This window comes from Cottoperca gobio, chromosome 4, assembly GCF_900634415.1.
Source record: "Cottoperca gobio chromosome 4, fCotGob3.1, whole genome shotgun sequence".
Classification (NCBI taxonomy): domain Eukaryota; kingdom Metazoa; phylum Chordata; class Actinopteri; order Perciformes; family Bovichtidae; genus Cottoperca; species Cottoperca gobio.
Window position 1 is genome coordinate 12,786,979 of NC_041358.1, and position 12,636 is coordinate 12,799,614.

Consider the following 12,636-nt stretch of genomic DNA (forward strand, 5'->3'; position numbering starts at 1 on the left):
TGGATACACCTGTCAGCGTTTAGTGAGAGGCGAACAAAGAGAGAGAGCAACTCTGTGCTAAGCACTGACTTTCAAAAGTCTGGGAAAAGTACCTTGAATACAACTTCATTATCAACACCATTACCGTCTGGATTGTGAAGAGAGCAGCAAACTTGATAAAAAAAATTCTTGAGATGATTCTTTCTTTTCTTTGATTGTGATTGCATTCTGATGCAAACTGTGTATCACAGTGGTGTTCAAATGGGAGTTTATGTGACCACATTTTCTCCCTTGGAATGTTTTTCTTACTACCAGCTCTGTTTATTCCACACATACCAATATGGAAACTATTGTCTGCAGTTCTCTGGCTGACTGAGGCAGCAACTAGGAAAACATTTGATAGACTTTATGAATGTATCGGTAGGACTGCTTTTGTATAACATCAAAACTCAATTGAGAGCAGCAGAGCAGACATTGTAATAGTCACAAATCATTTCTTAAATATAATTATAAGAAATTAGAAATATCCTTTTCATTTAGTGAATATTATTACCTTAGGGATGAAAATCATCTGATTGATTTTGTCATAATCAATGTCAATGGAGTTCTGCTGTTCTTGCTTGTCAGTATTCAGTCATTTGATTGGCAGCTGATCCATGACCCCACCCTCCTCGACTACCATGGCCTGAAATGGTCAGTCAGACAAATTACATCCTTTTAACCCAGCTGCTAATCTCACTCTTAGTGGACTGAACCCCTGAGGGGGTGTAGTTCAGCGTGAGTTTGTATTAGAGTGAGAAAGTCTCTGACGGTAGCCCTTGGACTCTGCTGATCCACACAAGCACACACACAATTAGAGTAGGTAAATAATGTGAAACATGAGACGAGTATTGATATTACAGTATCTGCAGTACACACACCAACACACATTGAAATTGATAGAATAGTAAGACTCATGTCAGACAATTCACAGGCCTCCTTTCTCACATAAACACACACACACACACACACGCACACACATTCCCATTGATATTTATATTCCCACCATTGCAGTGACCAGACGAGCTGCGTTTTGTGCATGAAAGACACACTTACACTCACACTCAAACACGCACGGTGCGCTTGCTCGTTCACTCTCTTAAAGGGGGATTTACAGGAGACTTTTATTCTTTAAAGGCCAGGCGAGGTCATCCACAAGATCAACACCAGCAAAAGAAAAGATAAAGGAGGAATCCAAGTCCTGTCCAGTTTCATAGACAAATAAAATGCAAGCAGCCACATTGTCAACATAGACTGCACAGTTGGAGAAAATCCTGGCAATCACTACCGGCAAGGCTTAAACCCCCAGCGTCCATCCACGAGTGGCAGCGTTTGAATGCCAGCAATTTATTCAATACTGTTAAAAATAAAAAATAAGAAGAAAGAAATATGAGATGAATAAATACTGAATGAGACTGAAATAGACTGAATCCCATAGGTACTATTGATCTGTGGCTTCAACACACACACACACACACACACACACACACACACACACACACACACACACACACACACACACACACACAAAGGCTGGTTGCCAAGAAGCATGCTGGTGGTCAAATATGTATAATTGATAGAGTTGAGTTTGACACAGCGCGGTAATGTAATCCAGGGCTAGAGTCCCTATGGTGTTGGAGTGTGTGTGAGAGATTGAACAGGGAGGCGGGGGGGTTGAAGGAGTGCAGTGGTTTGCAGGAAGAAGAAGGGACAGGGATTTGCTGTGGGGACTCAGTGTAAATTTGATGTATTGGACAGCTGTATTTTTCTTCCCTGTACCAGCCCCACGGGCTACACATGTAGGAACAATGGCCTTCTCTACTGTAATGGGCTTTTACCAAGAGGGACCACTTTCTCACTCACACACATTTTTTGTCTGTGTGTGCGTGTTTGACAAACTGTAACGGGTGCTTTCTCACTTCCTTCACTATATTTACACTGATTTACACACAAATCAAACTGTTTATTGAATATGATTTCCCATATGAATGAAAACATGGCATATGCAGTCTGTATTCTAATGTATTTCAGTTGTGGAGTTGTTGTGTTTGTGTGTGCTGAAGCGATTAGATGGTTCATTATTTAGAACATTTTTTATAATTAATTGTGTAAGTCATTAATCAAGCGAGAACAGTCAATGTTTCCTTTTATAATGCGAGCATTTGGCGATTTTCTCAATTGTATATCATTGTAATCTGAAAACTCTCAGTTGAGCTCAATTTGAGCTGAATCGAATGTATCGGTAGATTAATATATAACTTAAACAAGCAGCCCTAGTGTATACAGGGCTATGAGTACATGCAAAACGGTGCCTGTGTGCTTCATGTCTTCTTGGCTTTATGTTTGTCTGACAGTCCTCCTGCTTCTTTGTTCCTCTGTCACTATGTGTCTAGTTTAATTGCAGGTCTTTGCAGGGAAATCGATTGGAGCTGCAAGATAACTAAGTTATCAAACTGTTTCATTGACTGACTTTACCTTCTCTCTCTATCTTTTACCTCCTCCCTATTTCTTTTCCCATTCCACTCTGCCCGTCTTCTCTTCTCTTCCCCAAACAATTTCATCTGCTATCCATTGTTTCTATTCTTTCTCTCCCCTCCTCTGTCTCCCCTGCTGTTTTTTTTCACCTCCGCCCCCTCACAACAGGCCGACAGACCTGTCCGCCTGAGAAGTTTGATTGCGGAGGGGCTGCCAGCAAATGCGTTTCGTTGTCATGGCGATGCGACGGAGAGAGGGACTGTGAGAACGGGGCAGATGAGGACCAGTGCGCTGCAGGTACGTTTGTGGTGGGCGGTGCGAAAGGACTGGGGAGAGCTTTGAGCTTCATTTGAACTCAATTTTGGTTTCCTGTCACTCAACGTGGGCAGAAGTCAGAAAATATTTTACATATGAAGCTTTGAATGTAGATTTATTGTCAATTATGATAATTGGTTAATCCAGTGTTCTCAATACAGAGTTCTCATTTGTGTTATGTTTAGTGCATGTCCTCTCTTTGTTACATAATATAATACAAAATACAAATATTATGATCTGCAGAACTTGTTTTTCCATAACTGAACATGACTGGACTCGTCTTTTGTTTTATAAAGCTCCGTGTCTTTCAATAGAAAGTTCAGTTTAGGAAAAACTTTTTTTTTACATTTTTTAGAAAGAGTTTATTAAGTCATAAGTATTTTGAGGTGCACATAGGCACTGAATACACTGGAGACCCTGCAACTCTGTTACAGTAAAACAAAAAAAGGGTTAAGATTATAAAGGAGTCAGGAACAGCAGAGGTGAACAGAGAACAAAATATATAATAAAGAATAGAAGAGGGAAAAGTGAGGATGTCGGAGGTGAGAACCAGAGAGAAAAAGATGGTAAACAACTTGAAGAAGCTTTATGTTCCATGTGATAATATTTTCACACGTTTCAGTAACAACTTTGTTGCACAATTTCTTTCGATTCAGACTCTGGGGTGATGAGCAATCCTGAATTCAGATCTAAAAGAATCCTTGGTGTCAAAATGTCAAACCTTGGGATATGTGACAAATATAAGGTGCATAGAAATGTTCTGATTTCTAGTCTGTCACCTGGGTCGTCGCGTATTTTGAGATTCAGTTAAAATGCGGCCCAAAGTGCAGCCGGGAGTATTTTTAACTTGACGTCATAGCTGCCACAAAAAGTAAAATGCTTCATCTCTTAATTTATTTATTTATATATATATATATATATATATATATATATATATATGTTCTGTGTTATGTGTCTAGAGATGTCAAACATGATCTGTTTTTCCTCCCCTTAATCACGTCTTTGTTCTTGGCTGTTGCTCGATGAGTTGGAAATGGGGGGGAAAGCAGGTCACTCTGCAGACTTGGTGTCTTTTTACGGAAGAGAAAACCAGTTATCTCTCTTCCAAGACGTGTGCTATACACCCGTGTGTCCTGTGTTTCGATTGGATGTCATATTTCAGTGTTTGATATCTCAAATGCTCATACACAAGTCTTAGCTTGCATTATAGGAAGATTTGTGAGCAGAACACACACACACACATACACACACACACACACACACAAACCCCACATTTCTTCATCTGCAATACCCTCACATTTTTGATATTCATATACACTCGCATCACACTATCTAGCCTAAATCCTCAAAGCCAAAAGGGCATTCAATAGCAAAAAGGGCATTGATTTTCATCAGCTTGAATATCGGGCTCACAGCAATATTGATTTTAAACCTGCGATAGAAACATACACATGCACACAAAGCGTTTTTCTTTCTCTGCATACTAGATTGCATGTAGTATTAGGTGACACATTCTATAACACCTATGTCCATAAGCATACTTCAAATGTGTTATAATCTGTTTATAGTACTGAATTATTATAGTTATAAGCGCTCATAAATATTCATAATGCTTTATACCAATAATCATAGAACATTATGAAGCATTGTTTTCACAAGGATCATTTGGTGGTTTGAAGTGAAGTCATGACATTCCTGAGGTATAGGCAGATATAATATATGACAAGCTGGGTATAAGTATTATAAATAAAATCACTAATAAATTATAACGCATTATAAGTATGTGTATAATTCATTATAGACATGAGCTTCATAGAAAGTGTTGCCTAATATGTTCTGCTAGACTTCAATGTATATGTACAGACTTTTTTTGAATTTCTGTCTAAACATCTGAACATCTAAACGTTTGTGTTTCTGAGAGCAAGTAAGACTTTCAGACCTTCAACATGTATGTATGTATGTATATGTATGTATGTATGTATGTATGTATGTATGTATGTATGTATGTATGTATATGTATGTATGTATGTATGTATATGTATATATGTATGTATGTGTGTATGTATGTATGTATGTGTGTATGTATGTATGTATGTATGTATGTATGTATGTATGTATGTATGAATGTATGTATGTATAATTAGGGACCCACATACAACATACACACTGTAAGATTGCTCCTGACATTCTTTCAATCTTTCCCTTATGTGCACAACCAAAGATGTGTAAAAAACTGCAATTTTTTCATGAACTTCTCAGAGGCAATTTAGATAAAATGATATCCAAATTTGAATTAATTTTTAATTTCACGTTGCACACAATCTCATTACTTTGAACACCCTGGGCTAGCATGTCAACACATATCTACAAAAGGACCACTGAGCACTTTAAATTGAGTTTTACATGTGTCAGAAACACTTGATAGTATTTGAATCAAGATAGACGGCAATGGAATCAGAATTAATTAATGCAGGTTTGGCAGAATCCTGAACATGTCAAAAGTTGTGAAATATTGATTTGAAAATGAACAACTCTTGAAAGATTCCTAGTTTTACTAATATAAATGTTTTTGACGTTCAGAAAACATATTTACAGTATTTGTTCTCTCAAGATACAAACATTCTCCCCTCTTCCTTTTTGTCTTCATATTTGCTCTACTCCCTTGTTTCTCACTTTCTCTAAATGTTTCTCTCTGTGTCGTTCATTCATCTTCATTTTGTCTGTAAGTTGTAAGAGAGTAAGCTGCTACAGCACGAAGTCACTAGAGAGTTTGTGGCCATGACCTAATGAAAACAACAGCCGCTGTTTATTTAGTCATGTAACCCCAGCTGCCATTGTTCACATACCATCTCCGTCTCTCTGATGTACAGTATAAGCTGTATAAAAAACAACAGTGCTTTCTCTCTTCTCTCGTCCATCTGCACATATTTATTCTCTTTTAATCCCTGCGTATTGATTCGGAGGGCAATCACACACCATATGTTCTTTCCGTAGCCTTTCATCTGTCTGACCTGTCTGAGCCTCTATCCCTTATAGCAGGTGGAAAATAAGGTGGTTAATACAGCTGTGAAATATTTCATTGGGGTCTTGATGATAATTGATTTCCTGCCTGATGCTGCGAGTGTGTGTGTGTGTGTGTATGTGTGTGTGTGTGTGTGTGTTTTATTGGATTCGTGCTGTTGTAATAACCTGCAGAGATCAGCTTTTGATCTATCATTTAAAGATGAAGGTGAAAGTGGTGAATATTAAATTAATCTAATCTATGAAAAAGGACCTGCGTTATCTGAGTTCACACATGAAAGTCCACTTCAAACGGCCACACAATGGATCCATTAGCTCAGTTCTTTTTCTTTATAACAAAGTTTTAAGTGAATTTTCACAAATCGGTAGACATGTCACAAAAAAACTGAATTAAATGTGCAAAAATAATAGGAAAAACAAGGGTTTAGGGCTGTGGGTTTCACGTTGGTTGGCTCACTTTTTGTACACCCACCTTAGCTACAATGCTAATGTTGCCAGCAGTAGATTGCTACATTTCACAGAATCAAACAGAGTTTTTTTGGAAACAAACCTGGGAGCTGCATCTGATTGCTGATATTTTGCCAAACTAATATATTTTGTGTCTGGTCTTGACATTAAGCCAATTTGTTATTCAACAGTTGTGGAAATTAAGAAACAAAAGTAATTAGTTTCATCTTTCAGTTCAAGCTGTGGTCAACAGGGATTGGCCCCCTACAAAGGTCAGCGCACCGCGGGTCAAAATGAATAAGTGAATGAATAATTGATACATTGACCAGTTGATTAATGAATAATTAACTGACTAGATCCTCTCTAGCCTTAATTACCAGACAAAACAAACTGTTTTTACAAACGTGTTTTCTCAAATGTCTTAAATTATTTCAATTTAAATGTGGCATAATTAAACATGTGTGTGTATGGATATCTTTAATCTTATAATGCCAAGACTCAGTTTTCCCACGGTGTCTTTTTTTTTTCTTTCTTTTTTTTAATGAACTAAATCCACCAAAGTAAAATTAGTGTTGCCTTAATATTACGCTATGACAAGAGTAATTAAAAAAAAATCCTCATGTTTAGTTTTACACGGATAAAGCACAATAGAGAAACTCAGTCAAAGGAGAGGAAGAATGCAAATGTTTGCAAATGAGAAAAGTATGTCACGTTATAAAAAAAGATGATTTATCAGGTGTATCAATCTACCTTCTTCCGCTCCTGTCACTGAGGGTTTGTGTAGCATAAAACCTAATCTTGCTGTTACTGTTACATTTATTATTCCTGAGAAATTGATTTATTCTCCATGTTACAGACATAAAGAAACAAAAACAGCATTGTATGTACAGATAACAAAGCAAAGCTACGTGACAAAGCAGTCTGAAAACATTTGGGAGTAGAACACTGTATGAATAGCTCAGCCAGAAGGGCTTTGTGGTAATACCAACATTTCTGCAGCACACGCTACCATTCAGGACGATCAGTAATAAGCAATCATCTTTAAAAGGTCTTTTGAAATACAGCAGAAATAATTGGCAAGAAAAAAAAAAACAATATGCAGGGGTGGCTGGGAGCTGGTGTGTTCCACACTAAATTAGTAGCATGCTGATGTTTGTATAAAATGTATAACTGTTCTCTCTGCAGTGTGGAACGTAGGTATAAACAGTACAATACCACCCACAAACACACATTAATTCTGACCCTTAAAAAGAAAAACACCCAAAAGAAACATGGAGATCTGCTGCTTTCCCCCCAGCCCTCTTCATATCCATCCTCCCCACCGCCCTGTTCCTCCACCTCTGATCTTCTCCATCCCTCCCTCCCACGGCTGCTACAATTTGGGAACAGCTAGCGTTAATTAGGGCTGCTAATTGAGCATATCCAAATGTTGAATAAAACATGGATCCAGGAAGAGAGGTTCTTTATTACACTTAGAGGAGGCCTCTGAAGAAAGTTTATAAGCCTTTAATTTATGTTAATGTGAAGTCGCGTTCTCTTAGGCACAGCACAGCACCGCTGCTAGCTGTGTGTTTGCATGCTTCAGGGTGTGTGTGTGTGTAGGTAAAACAGAATTGTTTTATGTTTGGGTAAGGTGGTGCTTACTTGACTAATGGCCTCCCTTTAGTTTCCTGAATACTAATTTTGCATTTTCCTTTCTTATTAAGTGAAAGTTTTAAAGCAAAGCATAATTGAAAAGTCTTCTTTACCGGCTCACCAATCAACTTTTAATTTCAACAAATTGGGCTGTTTAAATTAATACAGCATGTGTGCGTGCCTGTGTAAGTGTGTATGTGTGTGTTGTGTGTGTGTGTGTGTGTGTGTTGCCTGTTGAGGTGCTGATTCATCGAGCGCAGGAATGATTCAGCTTGCGTAAGGTTGCTAACCAGAGAAGTTTACATTTGCAAAAACCTAATGAGATCACGCACACTTAAATGAGAACAGACACTAGGATTAAGGGAGTTTCCCCGTGCCTCTCAATGCTTCACACATGCCTGTTAATAGAAATTAAAAGGTGTTTATTAAGAGGTTGAGTTAATTAAATTGTCTGCAAGTGAGGGAATTAAATCCCCTATATATTAATTAAAAATGTTTCCTGTTTGTGTCATTGCAACCTAGGGAAAAAGGAAATTGGAATGAAACTCTCTTTTTGTGTTTTTATCCTCCATAGTTTTTCTTCTGTCCCTCGCGCCAGTAGTTTCATCTATGTGTGCTAACCCGGCGCTAGCATCAGCTTAGCGGTATCACAGTCAGGCAGGCTATTTCTGATCCATAGAGAGCTATGAAAATACTGTAAACGTGTCATTGTGGCCAGTCAGTACTCACTCCTCTGACACTTTCAGCACTGCGCTGGCGAGGACAGACAGGGGGAACCACAAAAGGAGAGGCAGGCAGACAGAGAAAGACAGTAGTCAGAGAGGCTCCTGCAGGCCCTGGGTACCTGTTGCTCTTTTCACATCAGCCTGAGCAGCTGTGTTATATTACAGCAAGCTGACACTGGATCGATGCCCACCAGGGATATTTAGTTGGTGTTTTATAGCGGGGCAGAGAGCAGCGAAGGAGAGGGAGACATGGTGTGTGTGTGTGTGTGTGTGTGTGTGTGTGTGTGTGTGTGTGTGTGTGTGTGTGTCTGGATCTGGTAGGAAGTAGACGGAGGGGTGTAAATAAAGTAACACGTCTTAAGTGTTTGTACACGAAGATACAAGTTTGTCTGTGTATAAAGCTCAAGTGCTTTCTACATGGAGTAAACATCCTAAGTGAACATTGTGATATGCAAACTGTACACACATGAAGCTCACTTCCTCTCCTCCAGGCATCTACACTCATGCAATATATAACTTCTTTAGTCCAGCTCGCTCTAGGCTAAAGTCAATTTTACCTCCATTCCATTATTTGATAACACATCAAAAAGGATGAAGATGAGTAAAAAAAAAAAAGAGAGAAACATTTGTGCATATAGTGGTGTTGCCTCTTTTATTTTGCTTCACCCACATTTCCACTAGAATAGGTGACCGCATAGACATAGAATGGTATGCTCTTGCCTCAGTTTCTTCCCATTATGTTCTCCTTCATTTATAATCCTCTGGCTGCTCTCTCGCTGTGCGTAGGTGTAATGTAATGGAGCGCCGGCACACCAACAGGCTCGCTGCACACCCAGAGGCGTTTGCACTTCCCTCAGACTCAGGCAGACTGTTTTCTTCCAATGATAGCTTTAAGAACATTACTCACTCCTCTTTCACCCCCTCCAACCCTGTCCTTTCCCCTGAACACACACACACACACACACACACACACACACACACACACACACACACACACACACTGACACATTCTCTCAGAATTATGTGGAGATGACAGGGAAGCCGCTTGTGATACCACAACTTTGCCCCAATCCTAAGGGGGATACAACAGAACGTTAAAAAAGTCAGAAAGGAATGATCTCTCCTTCTTGCTGCTTTCTTTGCTAGTACACTATTACCCCACCACCCCATGTCAGGCGAGCGAGTGTTCTCAAAGCCTTCTCCCACAGTGGATCTTTAAACAGAGTTTTTTTCATGAGCTTTATTGAAAAGATGAGAAACACACACTGTCATACTATCCATATTGTGACCTCGCTGCTGAATATTGTATTAAAGCTATTAGCTGGTAACTAGCTAGTAAAGGTAATGTTCTAGCTAGTGAAGCTGATCTACTACATAGTCAACTGTGACCACCTTGTCCTTTAAACAGATACAACAACTTTTGTGTTAACACATGTGACCACTGGACTGATTTTGTAGATGTTTGACAGCTTAGACTCCTATTTTCATCCAGACTGTCTTTGTCTTTTTTTTCTTTTTGTAGTTTTCAACTCAATAACAAAATAAGTGATGTTATATAATTGTATCTCTGCAATGATCAGTTTGTCAAATCAAATCTCATTTTGCTTAGAAATCTCTGTGATATTCTTTACCCACGCCGATGACAAGACACCATCTAATATACACTTGTGGAGCGAACTCCAGCCTGTCAGTCGGGTGGAACTGTGTGTCTCTAGAAGAATTATAGCCGTTATTACAACACATTTTATTACGGAGGAAGAAACATGGTTTTAGCCGTGCAGAATGATCAACAAGATGAAACAACAAGTCTATCATGATGAGGCCATCTCACATGGTAATTATGTTATTAGCATGCATGGTAAAATGCAGAATTACATGTTTATTGTGTAGATAATCATCACACTATATCATTTCAACCTATTTTTTTTTTTTAATGTATTCATAGATTTACTACCTCACAATTATGGGAGTGAATGCAATTACTTTCTGTGTGCGTGTGCATGTGTGTGTGTGTGCAGGGAGGGGGGTGGGGGGTACTGGTAAGATTTAAGACTGGAGCCACGAGGGGGTGGAGTGATGTGTATGTCACACTCTACATTTAATGGCTGAAAGTCTATGAAATATGAAATGTTTTTTTGACCAATGGCATCCACAACACACGTTATGTCAATACACGCCTACATGTAAACAGCAGACACACATTCATCACACACACATGCAGACGCACAATCTACTGGGATTGCTGGTGAGGCATTTAATATTCAAGTCCAAGCTGCTGTCAGATGGCATAGTGATTGAGCAATTGAAATATCCTGATCTATTCTGTATACTGTGTGTGTGTGTGTGTGTGTGTGTGTGTGTGTGTGTGTGTGTGTGTGTGTGTGTGTGTGTCTCCCCACAGTCCCCGCTCATCATGAAGGTGGTTAAGGGAAAGTCTCTCCCTGGTGTATATCAATCAGGTTGCACAGAGACGGAGAGTTTCAGTCTTTTAGTGATCGTTTGCCATTTTTCTTCACATCCAAGCTGTCATTTCACTTGGATTCCCCGCGTGCTCCTGCCGCACTAAATTAAGGTCTTCTTTACTGCGGCTCTTGACTCTCTGTTTGACACGTTTTTACTCTGAGCAAAGACAATCCAACCAGCACAGGTGGATAGAAAGTCTCTATTTGGAAAATGAAATGCTGTGCGGGTATTTCTTTGTATTGTTGCTGTGGTCACACAAGTGCCAAATACTGTATATAGATATTTTTAAATTAAAGGTCAATTTGTGTCCATTTTTGATATGTTAAAATATTCATATATAAAATGTCTGAACCTAGACAGTAGATAAACAAAGACAAAGAAAAATGAAGCTGGATTTTGTCTCTAGACAATTTTGGTTTCACTCGTCACCATACCGTGTTTTGAGCACATGGCCAACAATACCCAACACCATCATCTTTGATACAGTCAAGAAGCTAAGCATCTAAACATCAACAACAACTTTGCAGACCACTCAAGACAGCTAAAATATGCACACACACACACACACACACACACACACACACACACACACACACACACACACACACACACACACATATGATGGAAGCTTCAGGTTATTGCAGAAAACACATTATAGCTCAACTTTTATCTCCAAGTTAAGTACAAACTTATCACAACATTTGAAAGCCAAACAGATTAAACGAGTTGTTCAGTGAATCAGTAGGCGTGAGTTTGAATCCCTGAGGACTTGGGGCTTTGTTTCATTAAGAGAAGTTGGCAGATTGCACTGAGGAAAATACTGCATAATGTCATAGTATACGAGTTAAGTAATATAATTGTTCTGGTATTACACGTTTGTGCTTTTAGTGAAAGTGCAAAAAATATCTCCGTCTGTACCAACATCATATTTCTTCTTCACATTTTCTTACCTAAAGACACTTTCCCAACAGTGCTCCTAACATGTTGTGCCGGATCCGTGCCTGGTAAACCCCATTTGGCCAGGCTGTTGGAAAGTAAATGTATTCCAAGGCTTCTGTATTCTGTTTGTCAGTCAGTGATACATCTATTCTCATAATCTATTTCATCTCTCCTCACTGTCTGTTTATCTATTCCATCAGGAAAAGAGGATCACTTTTATGTTACAGCAAGTCAAAGAGTTGAGGGCTTAGGGCCTGTCTGTCTGGTGCTGGTCATGAGTGTGAGTGTGAGAGTGTGTGTATGTGTGAGTGAGTGAGTGTGAGTGTGTGTCTGTGCTGCCTTCCTTCTGTGTCGATGCTTCAAAGGTCTAATGTAGCCAAAGCACTGATAAACACTTTGTGATAGCCCTGGAGAGGGACTACATGTCAAGTTGTCTATGTCTGTTTTCACACAGCCTCACACACACACACACACACTCACACACACACACACACACACACACACACACACACACACACACACACACACACACACACACACACACACAAACTCGGGGGCCCCTCTGGCCCTACTGCAGAATGTGTTGCATCAAAAATAT

The 12,636-nt window shown here is 39.2% G+C and overlaps 1 protein-coding gene across 6 annotated transcripts in view; it reads left to right on the top strand.

Annotated features, from left to right (window-relative positions):
• The window catches only part of lrp8 (low density lipoprotein receptor-related protein 8, apolipoprotein e receptor), a 157,648-nt gene that overhangs the window by 96,650 nt on the left and 48,362 nt on the right, over nucleotides 1-12,636 (top strand). For all 6 annotated transcript variants that reach the window (XM_029430058.1, XM_029430059.1, XM_029430054.1 and 3 more), the window contains exon 4: nucleotides 2,662-2,790. In XM_029430058.1, the coding sequence (XP_029285918.1) occupies nucleotides 2,662-2,790 (129 nt within the window). The remainder of the gene's footprint in view (nucleotides 1-2,661; nucleotides 2,791-12,636) is intronic.